Here is a 19,054-nt window from a genome sequence, read left to right on the forward strand (position 1 = left end):
GGGGGGAGGGTATATTTCAGCCTACCACAGCATCCCAGCTCTAGCCTTAACTTGGCTCACAGTTGGTGTGTCTCAGGTACACTGATCAGCAGGCATAGGGGATAACATCTGAGATGAAAAGGTGGGGCACTCTTTGTGGGAACCACCCAATTCCTCTCTGACATTGTGCAGCGTGCTGGGAAACTGCCTACCATGGCCCCAGGCCAGCTGTGCTGAGGGATGTGTGGCGGGTTATTCAGATCCACTGCTCAGCACTGGCACCTGCTCATTCCCCACCCAGACACTGTCACCTCCTGCGCCAATCACAGCACTGACTTGGGGGAGCAGTCAGCACACAGCACCCTCCCTGCTATGGACTGGAGTCCGGTCATCTGGTCTGCGCCTACGGGCATCGGCCTGTCAAGGCAGGAAGCAGATCCCGCCTTAAGTCTACCTAGACTGTGCCAGACAAATTGCTAAAGAGCTGGCAGCGGCTTTGGGGTTCGGCCAGTCTTCACGCCATCCATGGGCAAAACCGAACCTGTGATTTATGGCGTTTCCATGACTTTAAAGGACTTGAGCTCTTGTTACAAGTCTTCGGGAAGTTTCTAATCTCTCTAAAGTTCTCTTCTGTCTTACCCTCTGGTAAGTGCTACCAGCTTTCATGCCTCTTTAGGGAGGTGCAGCCCAGGTCCAGCCTACTTCATAGATAAAAAGCCATAATAGAATCATTGTCTATTTTTTGAAATGGGATATAATTATTACTTTAGAGAGAAAGATATAAATAAATGGACAGTACACTTTACTTGCAAATTATGAATCAAACACCTGTTTTTACTGAGCTCAGAGGAGCTCAAGGCTGTAGCCAGATAACGGCTGTTTGCCTCTGCCTGGGGAGCAGCATTTAAATCTAAGCGACGCCTGTCCAGCAGGAGCTGTGCAGCCAAGTCGGGGTGCTTCCTATTTTCTGAGTGAGAGAATTTCCCAGGAAAGAAGGCTGTGATGCTTTGAGGGGTCATGCTAACCTGATTTACCTGTTAACTCACATTCCTGGGGAGATGAGGAAGTGTTTTATAGGGGCCTGCTGAGACCTGAACAGCTGCTGGCCTCACATCTCCCTCTCTCCTGCTTTCCCCATATTGCTACAGGAATTTCATCACGTAAGGAAGAGTAGCAACAAAGGGGCCACCCTTTTACGATTCTCTCTGGATATTTTATTTGAGTGGGTGAAATTAACTCCATGGTGAGACTGGTACATAGAAGGTGTTCGATCTATGGTTATTGAATAAATGAATAAAGAATGAATGCATGAACTTAATTTTTCCCACTATGACAACTCTACAAGATCTTGTAATAGGATAGCACTACCCAGTGATCATGTCATTGGAGATAGAGAAGGTTTGGTAGAGGGGACAAGTGACATCAGCAATACTTGACTTGATGTTCTAACATTTTAGAACATCATTTTAAATGTATGTGCAAGGAAGCCTGTCTGGCTTCTCCACCCTCCTCTTGGATGTCAGTAACTCAGGCGTGTGGAATAAGTACTTGCCAGAAGTAGGTGGTGGTGAGCTGGGCCATGGCACTTGGGGTAGATAGAGAAGTTTTGGAAATGATCTCTGACGTGGAGTATGTAGAAACCCAACGGATTTTATAACCTAAGCTGCCATTTGGCTGTAAAGTCTCTCCCCCTCATCTCTCTCCCCACTCTTTACCTTTATTGAGGGGTGCAATCAGTGTTTGCGTGTGGCATGGGGTAGTTAGAGGGGTGCCCTTGGGCAAGGCAGGAAACATCTCCTCATCTGGAAGTGGGGGCCACGGGCACTCTGCCTCAGGGTCTCTGAAGTACAGGCGTCTGGCAGGGAAAACACTTGCTCATTGGTAGCTACCGTCGCAGGAGGTTGTCCGGGTTCCCTGGTGGTCTGGATTCTGGCTGAGGCCCAGAGCGGAGCCAGAGGCCCCAGTGCCCATTCTAAATGAGGGCACTCCACTGAACTTCCCACGGGGGTCGCGGGGGGCATTCGATTAGAATCTGCACGATCACCAGCCCCACGTCACTGGGGCCAGTCAGCAGAAGGACGGGACCAGAAGCATTGGGGTTAGTAGCCACTATTTGGGGACAGCTGTGTTCAGGACCTTTCCTCCTTCCTTCTGGCCTTGCCCTTCCCAAGCCACAGGAGGGAACTTCCAGGAACTGGCTCACCACGACTGCAGGGGCCTGAGGGAGGGAGATGGGCCTCTCTCTCCTCTGATCTTGCTGAGCCGCGGCACCCACGGGCCCAGCTGGTGCACTGCAGAAGCAGGCTTGCAGAAAAAGTTTCGAGGCGTATTCTTGGAGTCTAGAAGTACTCTCCCTCTCAGTGTAAAAACAGGGGGTACTTGACATGTGGTCCCTAAAGTTGGGGGGCTTACTTGAACATAGGGATTGTTTCTGAAGGGGTGGGTGCAGGGCTCAGAAGGCTAAAGGTGAAGTGAGACGGGAAGGGAAAGGTGACCTCACCCCATCCTTGCTCTCCTCAAACCCCTGAGAGGAAGAAGACAACCCCAGTCCTTCCCATGGCTCTGTGCCAAGCGGCTGCTGAGCCAGGGAGCGACCTAACTCAGAGGAAGAGTGGGCCCAGCAGGAGGGGGCCGGGATGCAGCTGAGCACCATCCTCTGGCCCCAGACGTATCCACGTAATCACCGCCCAGAGATCACGGAGAACTGCTGGCCTCGATGAGACAACAGAGAGGCCAGGGACGATCTCCCTCCATCAGCTGGTCAGGCTGTATGGACCCCTGTCACCTATTCCTCCTCTGTGCCCACACCAAAAGAGGGCAGGAGCGAGATCCGAAATGGTCCCTGAGCCACCACAGTCTGCTGCCAGCGTGGGGGTGGGGGTGGGGAACGGCTGTATCCTTGCACTTCAACCACAACAAGGCTAGCTAGCCAGAAACATTAAGATGCCATTAAAGATATAGTTGGAGAAGGAACCGGGGGGTGGGGGGGTGAAAAACAGTTGCTACTTGTATCCCAAGGCCTCTCAAATCAAGGCTCTTTAAATACACTGTTATTAGCATAAACATACAGATTAATGGTATAGAGAGAGGTTTCTGGAGCCACACTGTCTGGGTTTGATTCTCGGCTCTAGCTGTGTGACAGAGGGCAAGTTACTGAACTTCTCTGCGCTGTATTTTCCTTCAGCTGTAAATTAGGGCTAAGAATAGTATCTACCCATGGTGTTGGGGTGATGGAATGCAGTAATCAGCTCTGGGAACAGTGCCTGGCACACAGCAAATGCTAGCTTCTCACACTGTTGTTACACCATGTTCTCCTTAAGTCCATGAACAAAATGGGCCAGCCCAGCAAGTTTCTGGGAGCAATGCAAAATCCCATTATAACACAACGCACCGCTTCTCTTTGTGCGGGAGATGAAAGAACCCACAGACACACTGCGGCAGAGCACGCTTCCCGCTCTAACACAGAAGCCTAGAGAAAGGTATTTTCTTGGCCCGAGGTTTATATGATGCTAGGTCCCAGCTCAGAGGCAGCGTGTCTGTGGCCTGGGTGATTCAGATTCGCTGTTTGCTGTTATCTCCTCAGCCACATCCTTCCCTTCCCTTCATTTCATACCTAAGTGAAGACAGCCTTTTCCCTTTCAGCTGCCTGGGAATATTTCCAGACAGAATGCCATGTCATCTTCTAAAGTAACAATACAATAAAATTGAAGGCAGCAGTATTGAAATCTGAATGAATGACATAAACAGAGATAATCTTGGAATTGGGAAAAAGCAACAACAAAAAGCCTCATTCCTCTACCCCAGCCCTCCAATCCCATTGATTTCTGGACCCATCTTGCTGGCATCTGTTAAAATATTACTGAAGTCAGTGGACCTTGCCCGGTTAAGATGTTAATTGCTGCACTATCTCCTTAGACACAACATTGCATGTTTACGAACTCAGATTTAGATGAAATCACTCATGAATACTTGCCTGCTTTGGCAGCTGGGCTTTTAGCTGATGAATATGTAAGAGCCGACGGGTAGGTTACGCCCTTTTGGGGTTTACCTTCTGCAAAAGAGAGAAGAAAGATTTATTTCTAGAACTAGAGGCTTTAGATGGCTCTGTTTTGATAAGCTGCTTCCCTCCTTCCAATTTGTCTTTCTTGAGTTCAGTGGAATCAGTCCGTCTCCCCCGTGCTGAATTGTTGATTACAACACACAAGTCAAGTGGCATCTTGCTTTCCTGGACAGCCGGTGCTGTATTAATATTCGAAAGGAAGCAGTGAAACCTCCGTGACTCAGAGCTCACATTAGCATCCACTGTTTTGCCCATGAAGATGTGACATGGAAGCTGAGGTTTCATACATGTGGCTTTGAATGTTTAATTAGGTCAAGAGATGGATGTGAAAACATTCCCCATGCCCCTTGTCAGATGTTGGAGTTCTGGCCACAGGCTGGCTATGCCTGAACGGCTGCCTCTCACTTTCATGGACCCCGTGGGATCCATTTGAATTCCATGGCCCTACAGAAACCTGGAAGTAGGGAAACGGAATTGTAGATCAGCCTTGACCATAAGCATTAGTTGCCCACCCAGGGAGAGAAAGTTAGATGCCAGGCAAGAAGGAATGCTAATGTATAGCAGGGAAATAATAGAGACATAGAAAACAAGACCATCCTAGCTGGTTTGGCTCAATGGATAGAGTGTCAGCCTGTGGACTGAAGGGTCCCGGGTTTGAGTCCGGTCAAGGACACATGCCTGGGTTTTGGGCTCAATCCAGTAGGGGGCGTGCAGGAGGCAGCCGATCAATGATTCTCTCATTATTGATGTTTCTATCCCTCTCCCTCTCCCTTCCTCTCTGAAATCAATAAAAATATATTTTAAAAAGAAAGACACTTCTAGCCATTGCAGAAGCACAAGTGTTTATTATCACTGGCCAAAAGGGTTTTCGGTTATATGTCAGGAGATGGAATGAGGGGATGTGGAAGTGAGATTTATAGGGAATAATCTCAGCAGATTGATATGCTCATGAATTAATTTTTCTTTTAAACCTCTGTTGGGATTCTTGGATTGCAGGCTAAGTACTTTAGATCAAAATACTCTTATTTAGCCAGGAGCAACTTGGTAAACACGTATGTGGAGATTATATTTCTCTCCATACGCAACAAATTTGTATTCTAGACATAGCATTTTCATAAGGCCCCTATTCTGAATTCTTTGTTTCTGAATTCTTTGTTACAAGGCAAACCTCATAGTACTGTGGTTGTCAACTTTCCACTCTCTGACTTAGGAAACAGTCTAGTTTGTATCCTAAGTGTGCAGCAGGAGGAGGGGGCCGGGGGGGGGGGGCAGGCGAGGAAGGGGATTGTTTCTTCTTTCTATAAAAATACTAGCTAATGAATGTGGAAGAAATGACAGAATTAGAACAACTATAATTGCTAATGTAATTCTTGCTGCAGCAAGGATCAATAGATGTTTACACCACTGAGTGATTTGTTGGGAAACAAGCTATTCATGCTGTTTCGAAGTATCACCCTGCCGGTTGCTTATTAATTACGAGGTATTTTCAGCATGGAGAGGGAAGGTAATGTATCCAATTAATCAAATTTAGCCTCACCAACTGGACACATTGCCATTATGTGTCTTCTGATATGGTCATTGTGATATGACATAATGGATATGCTATGATGCTACCTGTATAGTATCCTTGCCAAAATATTTAACCTGAATCCAATCAGGAGGAAAAAATTGGACCTGTGTGTGGTCCAGATTGTGGGACATACTACTAGACAACTGGCTGGGACTTCAAAAATGTCATTGCCGTTCATGACCAAAAGGTAATGTGTTGAGATAGTTCTAGATTGAAGGACACCAAGTAGACGTGACACCTAAATGCAATGGATGGTCTTTGGATTGTTGATCCAAAAAAGGAAGAAATTATTCTGAAGACTATTTTAGGATAATTGGATACAATTGAATAGAAACTATTTGTTAGATAATATCTTATCAATGCTAATGTTTTAGATATGGTGTTGGTTTTTTAGGAATATGTTCTTGCTCTTGCAAGATGAGTGTTGAAGATCAAGTGTCATGATGCCTGCCTGGTTTAGACAAAATACAGGCAGATGATAGGTAGACAAATAGATAAAGCAAATATAGCAACATATTAACAATTGGTGAATCTGGGTAAAGGGGATCTAGATATTCATTATATTCATGCGAATTTTTCTGTAAATTAAAAAAAATTTCAAAATAAAAGGTTAGATTGGAGCCCGACCAGCGTGGCTCAGTGGTTGAGCATTGACCTATGTACCAGGAGGTCATGCGGTGGGCATGCAGGAGGCAGCCAATCAACGATTCTCTCTCTCATCATTGATGTTTATATCTCTCTCTCCCTCTCCCTTCCTCTCTGAAATCAATAAAAATATTTTTTAAAAAAGGTTAGGTTGGGAAAAATCACAAATATAATAAAAGGGTCGGGGGAGGGTCATGATAATACAAAGATACTTGGTTACTTTTTCACTGTGAAATCGTACTAGTCACTAGCTCACCGACATTACCTCTTTGGAAAAGGGGAGAAAAGTGAAAATGATTTTCTACAAAAATCCAGTAGAGGTAGATAGTGAAAACTGATTGACTAGTGCAACAATCCTATCTAATAAAGAGGGACTATTGACCCTCTAATTGACCCTCATGCCATCGCAAAGATGGCGGTGCCCACAGCCAATAAGGAGGGAATATGCTATTGACTGCCCCGCCCTCAAAGATGGCGGCACCCAGTCCCCCTCAGCCCCCCAGCTGCCCAGGGCCACCTGAGGCTCAGGTAACCAGGGCCAGCTGAGGCTTGTGCTGCCGGCAGTGGCAGCAGCAGAGGTGTGATGGGGGCATCGCCTTTCCCTGTTCCTATCTGTTCATTTACTAGAAATCTCGAGGAATAAGGTTCTAGATCTGAGACTCATTTGGCATAACCAAAGGAATAGTTAAAAAAAACAACAACACCCAAGTTATTAAGTGTAATTCACTTAATTAAAAAGTTTGATTGGGCTTACAGAGAGCTGCAGTGTGTTTAACATGAGTAATTGGAGCCTTTCAGTATTTCCAGACTGCAGTGATTTATCAATGTAATTATAACTCATTGTTTGATGATCCTAATTATGAGAAGAATCCTTCAGGTTTTATGAAATGAGGTGGGCCATGAATTAAAGCTCACAGCACATTGGAAAGAGCACGTTTTGTCCCAAGAGGTTACTTAATCAAGCACCCGTGTTAGCAGCGTGCCCCGGAGTGAGGGCGTACCTGAGACGACGAAGGATTCTCTCCACCGGGGTAGGGATAAGGACTGGACGCCGTTGGAATAACTCTCCCTGTAGCCAGACTGGCCAGCTACTTTCTGAACAAGTACTTTCCCTCCTGAATTATCGAGCACACCACTGTGAAGAGAAAAGAAATGTTTTGAAGAAAGAACAGAACAAATATTGTTTGATGTGATCAACAGAAGACCAAACCAGCCTCCATCTTTATTTAGAGATAGGAAAGCAGCGAGATTAAGAAAAGGGTCACCTTGACCTGCAGCCCACCCCCCAAGAACCGTGCCTCCTCCACATGGCCCAGCATCCACCTCCCAGCTCCAATGTCCTTCTTTTTCTTATTGCAGGACCTGGTCATTCGGTCAGGAATTTCTCTTTGCCACAGTGCCTCAAATTTCTTTCCCTGGTTTCCTCATTCCCACTAGTTCTTTCTTTTTGATGTTGTTAATCCTCACTCAAAGATATTTTTCTGTTGATTGTTAGAGAGAGTGGAAGGAAGGGAGGGAGGGGGAAAGAGAGAAAAACATTGATGTGAGAGAGACATCAGACGCCTATTGTTGTGTTGGCTGTTGTCATTTCTTTATTTGACAATCTAAGGCAGCGGTTCTCAACCTGTGGGTCGCGACCCCTGAAAATACATCCTGCATATCAGATATTTACATTATGATTCATAACAGTAGCAAAATTACAGTTATGAACTAGCAATGAAAATAATTTTATGGTTGGGGGTCACCACAACATGAGGAACTGTATGAAAGGGTCGCGGCGTTAGGAAGGTTGAGAACCACTGATAAGGGAAAAGAGGTCAGTGCTCCTGACTAAATAGTCAGGTTTTGGATGTTTGAAAAATTCTGCACATGCCCCAGCCAGGCCAGGATCTAACCTGCAATCCAGGTATATGCCCTTGACTGTGACTCGAAGCTACAACCCTTCCATGCACAAGCCGACACTCTAACCAATGAGCCACACTGGCCAGGGCCCCATTGGTTCTCTTAAGTAAAACCTCTTTCCTGACAATTTCCAATTTCATTGTGTGACATCACAGAATGAATCCAGTTATTTCAAAGGGTGTGGTATGATGTTTTTAAAAGCAAATTATTCCTTTTGTTTTGGGCTAGAAAGGTGTGCAGCTAAGTTAAACTCTTTAAAAGAGTCCTCAAACACTGGAATTGTTGATTTCATTTCTAGGTTTTGAAGGTTTTGGATCCTGACATGATGTAACTGACGCTCAGTTCTGGTTTCTGAATATCATTTTCACATTGTCGTCCCCTGGCCCCAGAGGTTAACGTGGCTCTTTGGGTGTCTGTAATTTATGGCACAGGGGAGCTAAAAAATACACTTAGGTTTGTGTTTATCAACACCCTTCCTTCCCTCCAGGAGTAGTGGTTGCCATTTCTTGCTCACCCGCCTTATGGGAGTCAACAACGTTCAATACTCAGCTTCATGACCCAGAAGAAAAGAAAGTGATAATAATACTTAGCATTTACAGCACTAAATTGCTTTAAAATCATCCCCATATATCAGCGATTTTCAACCAGTGTGCTGCAAGAATTTTTAAAACGTCCAAAACCTGACTATTTAGTCAGGGGCACTGACCTCTTTGTCAAGTAAAAAAATGACAACAGGCAACACAACAATAGGTGTCTGGTATGAATGAATCAAAATCATACCTATTGTTTTGTCAGGTCGGCAAAAAATATAGCATATTTTTTGGTGTGCCGCAGAATTTTAGTAATTAGTTTAGGTGTGCCAGGAGATGAAAAAGGTTGGAAATACTGGTAGCTGCCACATATAGTGTCTCCGAATCCCTCAGCAAACCTATGAGTTGTGGAGTTGAGTGAATGTGTTATTCCCAGATCGTAGAAACAGACTCAGAGAGGTTGAGTGACTCCAGATTTTGTAACTAGTAAATTTCAAGGCAGGGATTTGAACCCAGGTCTAAGTGACCTGGAATCCTGGGTCTGTCCCGCTGGTCACAGTGGCCTCTTGGGTTCAAAAGCACAGGTACCTCCTGGTGCCAACTCCTCATGTCCTTGCAACCCTGCTGTCTCTTCTCTCAGGAGCTCTCAGAATCCGTGACCTCACTTCTCCCAGCTGCAGCAGGGCTGGTCTCAGCTCCCCTGACAGGCCCTGGTTTTCTCGCTGTCTCAGTTCAAGCTGCAATGTTCGCTCTGAGAACCTGGTTCCCACTTCTGCCTCACTGGATCCCTAGCCCCGCCTTCCCCACCGAGATTGACAGGACTTCCCTAGGCCCCTTCCTAGCAACACCTTAAGTCCTGCCTCCCAGTTGAGACTCTGATTTCATTTCGTCTTGTGTTGTTGCCTAAACATTTCTTGAGTTAATTTGGTCTCCCGGCTAGATTGGAAATTCTCGTATGGGAACGACCGTGTTTCCTGCTTCTGTGATCAGCAGGCCTGTCGATGGTGTTGGGCTCTGCTTCCCAAAGCCAACTGGTAAGCTTTAGGATTGTGGGAGCTGGTTCATGTCACATCAGTAGCTTGAAATCAGACACGATGGGAGTATTTATACCACCCAAATCGGTAAATCAACAACCCCAACCCTTTTGGAGAGCCGGTGATTAAACATTTACCGGCATACCAGTGGTGTATCCGGAAACTTCTAATTATTAAAATAAATTATCCCGTGGTCTCTTTACTCATAATTAATGGGGGAAATAAAAATAACTTATGGCTTTTTATTTTCCCCCAGAGAAATTATTCTGCTCTTGGATTTATGTTCCATTGTATTGAGGAAGTATGTGTGTGCCCTCCCTGTAGCTGCCACTCAGAGTGAGGGAGGGGCCCATGCTGTGCTTTCCTCAGGCTGTTGGAAAGGCTTGTGGAGGCCTCCAGGGTTCTTACGATGGACTTGTGGACGTTACATAAGACTGAAAACCCAGACTCAGGGAAAGGTGCAGGTGTAGACCTATTGTGCTCCTGTGAGGTGCTCCCGTGAAGTGCTCTGGTTGTAGAAGAGCATGAGCCTCATCTTACGGACTTAACTGGAGGGTGAGGACATTCCCAGACATTCTCCCAGAGAAGGGCAGATCCTGGGAGGCCAGTGGCCTGTAAACTACAGGAGGCAACAGCAGTCCAGGGAGGCGAATGCACCAGGCCCTTGACCACCACAGGAGATCCTGGAGGAGGGACAGAGCCTGAAGTGTGTCACCTGGGCTCTGGGCCGGAATCATGGACAGGACTTCTCATCCTGAATGTGCAACTAACTAGCAACTTAATGTACTTCCCTGTGCTTCAGTTCCTCTTCTAACAAATGGGGATGCTAGTAGCAGCCTCATAGGGTTGAGATGATGCTAAAAGGCGAGAATTACAGTGTAAGGATTACTGCCCTTCTGATGACATCTTTGGCGAGGTCACATGAACTCGCATGGCTCTGTCCTGCATAGGAAACATGGAAAGGCCAGAGAGTGCCAGAGTGGTCGGTGGAAACCAGTGCCAACCATCTCAGATCACAGTTGGAAAAATACAGGCACCTTAAGACAGGCTCAGCCTCTGCAACAGAGGTCAGTGTCTACACAGACACAGATGGGAGAGAGCTGATGTGGTGGAGCTGTGGGCACGCCCATGGGCGTGAAGGATGAATGTGAGCATGCACACGCATGCAGGTATGTTTGGGAGGCATGCACGTGTGTATTCGTGCACGTGCAGGTGTGTATATAAATCTTTACATACCTCTTTTCTTTTGGCATGAAATTGACTTCAGAGTGAAAGCAAAATATTGTTATTCCATAGTCTGGAGTTAAGAAACAGCATTTAGTGTTGTTTTTCTTTAATATTCCTCTACCTGTCTCTAATAGAGCCTCTGTAGTCCTGTCACATGGAACGATCCGTTAATTCCTTCTCTCTCTGCAGTGATGGGGAAAAGAGGAGTACGGCCAACAAAATCTACTAGTAATTCCTACAACTGTTCTTACACGTAGATTTTTTTTTCTTTTCTTACTGCTTTTTCAATTTCAGAGAAGCTACTTGCTACATACCTTGAAGGGAAATGCATTTTACATCTTCTCCCCCCTCTCTGGAGAGGTACAACCGAATAATCAAGCGACTGGTGTGCCAGGAAGGAAAGGGGAAAGATACCAGAAGCCTGAATAATTCAGACACTCCATCCAGTATCCAGTGTCCATGCCTTGAGTCAGGAGCCATGTCTCACAGCAGGGCCTGTGGTGGTTAGGACTGCAGGCACTGACATGGCAGAGTCCCCATCTGCTACTACATTTTAATAGTGTGGCTATTCAACTTCTCTTCATCCTTAAGGTGTGGTTAATCGTAATAGATACAGCATAGGGCAATGGTGAGGTTTAAATAAGATAACATAGGTGGGGTGCTTGATACATACACATTAACCTTATTATCAAAGATATTAAGTAAAGCCCTAGCCAGTTTGGCTCAGTGGATAGAGCGTTGGCCTGTGCTTTTGATTCCAGTCAAGGGCACGTGCCCGGGTTACAGGCTTGATCCCCAGTAGGGGGTGTGCAGGAGGCAGCCGATCAATGATTTTCTCTCATCATTGATGTTTCTCTCTCTCTCCCTCTCCCTTCCTCTCTGAAATCAGTATTAAGTATACATTCCCTGTGTTGTACGAGGATTCTGTGAGGGTCACCTTTGCCTCTCCTCCTTTAGGCAGGGACTTAGTCCAAAGCATGCCATGCCTCCTGTCCTCCTGCCTGGTCTCAAACCAACAGCCGACCAAGCAGCACCACCGCCCCCTCCTCCTCACTCTTCCTGTCCCACGGTCTCCGGCATCACCGTGGCTGGGACATTTCTTCTCCAAACGTCTGGGCCTGCCTTCGTCTCATCCCTAGTATCTCCTTGCTCAGCACACACAGGTATTTACAGCATCAAGAACTTTGGTGTCCTTGTCAGGAACCCGTCTCCATTGAGGGGTACAGAGGAGGGCGCCCTGCTGTCCACAGAGCACTGGGAAAGGAGGTCCAGGACCACCCGCAGCTCCTGCGGAGTCCAGAGGGGCAGGTGGGCCAGATGGAATCCGGGGTGCTCAGTTACGTTCGTACATTTTTGTTTGCTACATCAGGCAACCCTGCCCTGGCTCCCCGCCCACACCCTGATTGCTGGCTGTTCAGTAGCTCCGTGCTACCCACCTGTGAACCGCAGCGGCACACACGCTGGAGGAGGAAGCGTAGACGTTCGTGCCATACACGTGGTACTTGGGGTCTTGGCATCCTGCCGGGCATTTCACAATGAACTCGGGATTGATGATCTTCCCAGCTTTGACATCACAGTTGATCTGAGGCACCGCTGAGAATATAAAATAGGTCAAACTGACACCCTGTGCTATCAGCTTATATGGGGTGACTCTGTCGGGTCATAACTATTCATTTAGTTAATCACGAAGAGCCAGAGCCTGGGCTGACCCTAGGTCCCCTCCATGTAATGAAAGCAAAGATGTAATTAATTAGGACAGTCCTCGGACCAGACACACAACAAACACCCTCTGTTGCATTTAACTGCCGAGAGCAAAAGCAAAAAGGCTCCTTCTTGTGTTTATCTGGGCAATCAATTAATTGAAGAGAACTCTGGGAAAAGACCTGTTCCAGTGACCAGAAATATCACCGGGAGCCCTGGCTGGGGCGCCCTGGTGTTTCCGGTGCTCTGGAGCTCACCCCGGGAAAGAGAAAACTCGCAGACAACCTCCCCGGAGAAGGAGGGCTTCTCCACGAGAAGGAGAGCTGCTCCAGGAAAGGCAAACAAGGAGGCAGGGGCCTCCGGCTCCGCACTGGCCGGGCCAGGCTGGCTGTGGCAGAGGCCCCGGGCTGGAGTCCCTAGGAGGCCTGGGACTGGCCAGGCCAGGCCAGCGGGAGGAGGCTTGAGTGTGTCCCTTGGGGGTGTGGGATGAGATGGCAGGTTTTGGGACAGGGGCGATAGACAATGGAAGTGATCTCTTGTCTTGGTCTAGGCCAGTGGTCGGCAAACTCATTAGTTAACAGAGCCAAATATCAACAGTACAACCATTGAAATTTCTTTTGAGAGCCACATTTTTAAAATTTAAACTATATAGGTAGGTACATTGTTATTAACTTAATTAGGGTACTCCTAAGGCTTAGGAAGAGCCACACCCAAGGGGCCAAAGAGCTGCATGTGGCTTGCGAGCCGCAGTTTGCTGACCACGGGTCTAGGCAGTGGTTCTCAACCTTCCTAATGCTGCGACCCTTTAATACAGTTCCTCATGTTGTGGTGACCCCCAACCATAAAATTATTTTCGTTGCTACTTCATAACTGTAATTTTGCTACTGTTATGAATCGTCATGTAAATATCTGGTATGCAGGATGTATTTTCAGGGGTCGCGACCCACAGGTTGAGAACCGCTGGTCTAGAGGCTGGGTCTGAGGTCCGTGGTCAAGAGGGGATCTTTCCTCATCTGCCTCCACACTTGGTGGAAAGCTGGGGGCTCCCTGCTGAGCACCCAGGAGAAGCTCGTCCATCCTCCCCTCCTCCCCCCTCCCCACCTTTTTGGCTGTGACTGTAATTGCCAGGCTAGTGCTGTCCAGTGGAGCAGGCGAGTCTTCCGAGCTGAAAGCTTGTAGGGGTGCGGCAGGGAGAGGCTCTAATGGCAGGACCTACAAGGAAGTGCGGCTGCATCTTCCCTGAAAAAATTTCCCTCTAAAACTCCCGAGGGAAAAGGTCTCCTAGATGACACTATACCGATGCCCTTTGAGCTGGGAATGTTTCCCGCTCTGGGCCCATTCTTCAGAGGAGACTCTGAAACAAACGTGAGCCCAGTTCAAGGAGTAAGCAGGCTCACGGGGGTCTGGAAACTACCAGATGAAGGGATGGCTGGCAGACCTGGGCTGTTTGGCGCTAAGAAGGAGAGAAATTGGAGGCAAGTGACAGCTGTCTCCACAAGGAGGACCATTGTGTGCTGACACCAGAGGGCAGAGTTAGAATCAAAGGGAGACAAGAGTGGCCAGGAAACACTTACCTGGTAATAGAGTTTGCCCTTGAGGAGTGGGCCGCCCCATGAGCAGTGAATGGGCTCAAGTGTGCAAGGAGGGGCTGGACAATCGAGGAGGGGCTTTCCACAGTGGGCGGGAGGTAGAACGAAAGCCCCACCCAGTGCCAGGAGTCTGTGATTACATACATGCACACGGGTCGGGAGCTCTGCCAGGCCACCCACCCTCTGACTGGGTTCCTGAGATGGTCTCAGAGCTGCTAATGGCTTCCAGCTGTAGTCAGAGCGCACACTGGTTTCCTTAACCCTTACCTACCTGAGTGGGGCAGAGCGGCACCTTAACTCAGACTGGAGAGAACCGGGCGGCAGGACGCCTACTCTTTCCTTAAACACCCCTCCCTGACAGTCAGGGCTGGGCCAGTAGGGGAGCCCTGCTCCTGGGAGCCCAGGGGCTGAGTTTGATCACAGGCTAAAACAATTTGTGGTCTAGGTTAAGGAGAGGAGCACTGTGCTTAAAACAGTTTTGTGGTTTCATTCTTCCCGCCACAGGTTGCCTCCTCTCCGAAGTTATTTTCTTTTTATCTTTCATTCTTTTAAACCCTGATACTAAAGGCTGCATTTACTATTTTGAGTATTTTTTTTTTAAGGCAATTTAGGAGCTGACGATGCCAGTGTAGTCTCTCCTTAAACTGGTTCGCTGTTTGATCCTTGGGTGTAGCTCGGTGCGTTCAGTTCTCCTCCTGTCTGCCGACCACATCCCCACTCCCAAATGCACCTCCTCCCTTAGAAAGTAAAGGAAACCATCCCTTCTTGGTTCATGTGACAAGCTCAGTGAACTGGGGTTCAATTTGGATATAACTTTGGCTCTCTAAGATTTTATATCTCCTGGCAGGCCAACCCAAATCTTCGGAAGTGAAGTAAATGGGCTCCATCCTTACTGTATGAGTTCTACACGATGACTAAACCTATTGAGAGACTTCAGGGTGTACTGAGCACACACAGTGGGATGTCTCATGAAATAGTTGGTTTAAAAAGATAAGGGGGAAATGTTCCATAGGAATATTTTGCTTCCTGCTCATCAAATTCTCTACCCCTTCCTTTAAGGCAGTGGTTCTCAACCTTGGCTGCACATTAGAATCACGTGGGAATCTTTTTAAAATCCTGATTTCTGGGCCTCATCCTCCAGAAATTCTGTTTCTTTGTTACTAATGTTGTGGCCCCACCCCATCACAAAGAAACAGAATTTCCGGAGGATGAGGCCCAGAAATCATGATTTTAAAAAGATTTCCAGGTGATTCTAATGTGCAGCCAAGGTTGAGAACCACGGCTTTAAGGGGCATTGTTTTTTTTTCTTTGTTTGGTCTTGTTTGCACATAGACCTGAGAAGTACCTTAAATAAGATCTGCTTTATCTGCACCCAAATGGGTTAGCAAAACTGGTGGATCAGCTCATCCCACAGGGAGGAAAAACGAAACCAAGCACCCAGGTTTATGCACTTTGGAAAAACAAAGTGCAATGGCAAAGCGTAGCTAAAGGTCAACTATCTGTTAGGCGTGTACAGAAAACCAAGCTGGAGAGAGGGAGCTCAGTAAAAATGTCAGAGTTACTGTCCAAATCGCTGGGAATGATAATGTCTAACTCCAGCTGGGGAGAAGCAGCCATTTGCCCCTTTTGGCAGCTCACGCTGGAGTGGAAGCCATGGTTTACCTCTTGACAGTCTCCTCACGGTTATGTGTGAAATTGTCTGTTGTCCCATAACCTTCCAAGCATCTTCCCTTTTTCTGCTTTAGGCCCGTATGAAATGACTTATCTTTGCATTTCCTCTGGGTACTTTTGAGCGATTCCATCTTTTAGCTTAGGTTTCCCTTCTTTCTTTCTCTTTTGTTGCTTAGGTTCACTTTCATATCTCCCTTCCCTTCTCTGGGTTTTAGCTCAAAAGTGCAGAAAAAAGCCTCGCTTAGGAGGACAAGTCAAAATTAAGGCAGCTCAAGAAGTCTCGTTCCCAGGTCTGAAGGGACAGGGAGATATTTGACAAATGTCAAAGCAGAGAACCGGGTGCTGGGGATGCTGTGTCCCTGCTGCTCACTCAGGTGAGAACTTATGCAGAAGCTATAGAAGGTTTCCTCCCAGGAGCATTTGCAAACAACAAGAATTGAGACTCTCCCATCCTTCCTGAGCGGATGGTTGCTGGTGGGAGTGAGGGAACCTGGGCTAAAGTCACAGAGGTCCTGGGGGAGCCCAGAATTGCTTCACTGGGGCCTCTGCACAGACCTGTTCCTTGGCCACCTGCTCTGCTTCTCTCTCATAGGGTTCCTTTAGGTTACCGTGACCTCTCAAGGTCACGGTCACAATGACAGAGCTCCCAGTGGAGATCTCAGAATCTGCCAAGGATCCCTTCCCAGTGGTTCTTGGCACCAGCCGCAGGGAAAAGAGAAGAAGCGCTTGCAGCCCAGATGGTTAGACCTGTGGGCTAGCCTTCAGATGGCTACTCATTGAGATAATGTGTCTGTCGTATTGATCTCCAGGAGTTCCTGGGAAAAACAGGTATTGCCTGAGCCACTATTTTCATGCAGCATTGGGATCTTAAAGGTGGAACTGCAAATGTTTCTGTTCTGCATTGAGTCTCCTGCCGGGTCTAGTAACAGAGGCATTATTGAGGGATGTCACATGCAATCAGCCAGGGATGTAGCCAGCCAAATCAGACTGTGTGCGCTACTTCTTATTTTGCCATTCATCTTTTCAATGATCCTAGGCAAGCCCATTGCTTCTGGAAAACACATTTCCTAACCAATTTGAGAAGGCCATTGTAAGTTTGCCTCCTGGACGTCAATGAGGAGGAATTATTATAACATAAAAGCACTTATGCATAAACAGTTTTGATAGTAAATGGTTCTGTTGGACTGTGGTATTCAAATAGAGTAAAATCTCATTTTAAGAGATTTATGCAAAAAGTTAGCTTAACAAAATAAAAATGACCATTAAGTGAAATTGGAAAATGCATGCACTTTTCTCCTTGATCCTGAGCTTCAGTGGCCAGATCATGTTAATTCTTCCTTTCTACTGACATGTCGTAAAGCATTTTTCCTCATTTTTCTTAAGCAGCCTCTGATCACTTTTGATTCAAACAAATTTGGACCTTTGGTCAATAGCTTTTTTCTGCCTTGAGGAAAAATTCCAGAATCCTTCAGGCCTTTCCACAGTCCCCTCCATGGCATGTGCCACTCCTGTCCCTGTAGTTTTCCAAAGCAGACTTGGCTTGTGCATTTCTCACACCTGGAACTCTTTCTCCTTTCATGTGTTTAAATGATACTACATTTTCTGTGTCCCAGTTCCAGTTAATAGTTCACTCATCTACTAGAATATATGCTCCATGAGGGCAGGATTTTTGTTTGCTGCCCAACAGAGTATGTGTCAGTGATTGATGAAACCAATCCATTAGCAAGCCCTGCTGTTCCAGATCCGCTATTTCTCTCTGCCTCCACCTTGGTCCAAGTCACTGACATTTCCTGTCTCAGCTGTTAACCCAATAAAGAGCCTCCTGTCTTGTCTTCTCCCTTCCATGTTACGCATCCTTTGCCTCAGTCCTTTCTCCATTGAACAGCCAGTGTGATGCTTTTAACAGCATAATCAGATTTCATCATTCTCCTGCTTAAAACCCCTCATTGGCTTTCTGTTGCCCTCAGGATAATGCCAAAGCTCCTTAAGGTGATCTATAAGGCCTTAAAGGATTTGGTCCCTGAATTCTTCTCTACTTAATCTCCTAACACTGTTACTTGATGATGAAAGGGTGTCAGTTCGCAAAGGCCTGGAAGAAAACCTTCTGAACAGAAGGAAGAGCCAGGGCAAAACCTCTCATGTGGGAATGGGCTCGGTGGTGAAAGAACATAAATCTTCAGGCTGCACAGTATTCTTTCCAGGAGGAATTTCCTGACAAGCCTACTTGGGACAGAGGCTGCGCTTCCATGGGCCTGCATGGGGAAGAGTCTCCCTGGAAACCGGGCTTGTTAAACGGGCGAGAGAAGGTTGTGTGTAAATGGTGAAGCAGAGAGGGTGAGGATGTAATGAGGTGCTGATGGAAGATCTTGTGTTCCACGAGGTGACTCCTTCTTTTGATCCTTAAAAATCTGAAAGGCTCCAAATATGATAAAATGTTCAATGAAGGGAAGTTTCTTTGAGGAGTCACTCAAGTAGCTGAGTCACAGGGCAGAGCTGGACAGGAAGGCCATGGGAACACAGGACGGGCGGGCTTGGTAGATAAAACTGAGGAGTGCAGTTCAGGTTCCCCATAAGTCACAGGGAGAGCTCCAGACTTCTAAAAAGGTTATGGAATTGGTATTTACACAGATACAACCTGACATCCGAGGAGCCGTGTGGCCAAGCACATATTGGATGGCACCACTCCAGATGATGAAACTACAGCTTTGGTCAGTGATGGGGCTGGATTTGAACCCAGATGTGTCTGATTCTTACACTGAATCACATTCTCTCCTGAGCCAAGCAAGCCTTTGCCAGGACGATGTGCAGCATTGGGGGGGTGGGGGGGGGGGGCGGTTAAAGACATATTTTCCCTTGGTCATTAAAGGTTTCTCAGGAAGAGTATATATATAAAAGGAACAGTTTGGGGGAAACAGGACACATGATGGAAGTAGCTGATAAAGACAAACGTGGTGAAGCGCACTTGCCTCAGCAGATAACACCAAGCCCAGGCTTTAAGCACTTCAAACTCTGTTCAGATTGGTCCTTCCAACCAGCTCTTTTGCCATGGAAGGATGGCGATGAAGCAGTGATTGGATAACAGAATTAACTTTTCTGTAGCAACATACCTTTTGGACAGCTGCAGAAGTTTGTGATTAAAAATAACC

The 19,054-nt window shown here is 46.9% G+C and overlaps 1 protein-coding gene across 2 annotated transcripts in view; it reads right to left on the bottom strand.

The window, feature by feature from the left end:
• Nucleotides 1–19,054, bottom strand: part of VIT (vitrin) — a 93,220-nt gene that overhangs the window by 40,635 nt on the left and 33,531 nt on the right. For both annotated transcript variants that reach the window (XM_059660095.1, XM_059660094.1), the window contains exons 4-6: nt 12,384–12,540; nt 7,256–7,389; nt 3,953–4,030 (exon numbers count right to left, since the gene is read on the bottom strand). In XM_059660095.1, coding sequence (XP_059516078.1) covers nt 3,953–4,030; nt 7,256–7,389; nt 12,384–12,540 — 369 coding nt within the window. The remainder of the gene's footprint in view (nt 1–3,952; nt 4,031–7,255; nt 7,390–12,383; nt 12,541–19,054) is intronic.

Source organism: Myotis daubentonii, chromosome 12 (assembly GCF_963259705.1).
Source record: "Myotis daubentonii chromosome 12, mMyoDau2.1, whole genome shotgun sequence".
NCBI lineage: Eukaryota > Metazoa > Chordata > Mammalia > Chiroptera > Vespertilionidae > Myotis > Myotis daubentonii.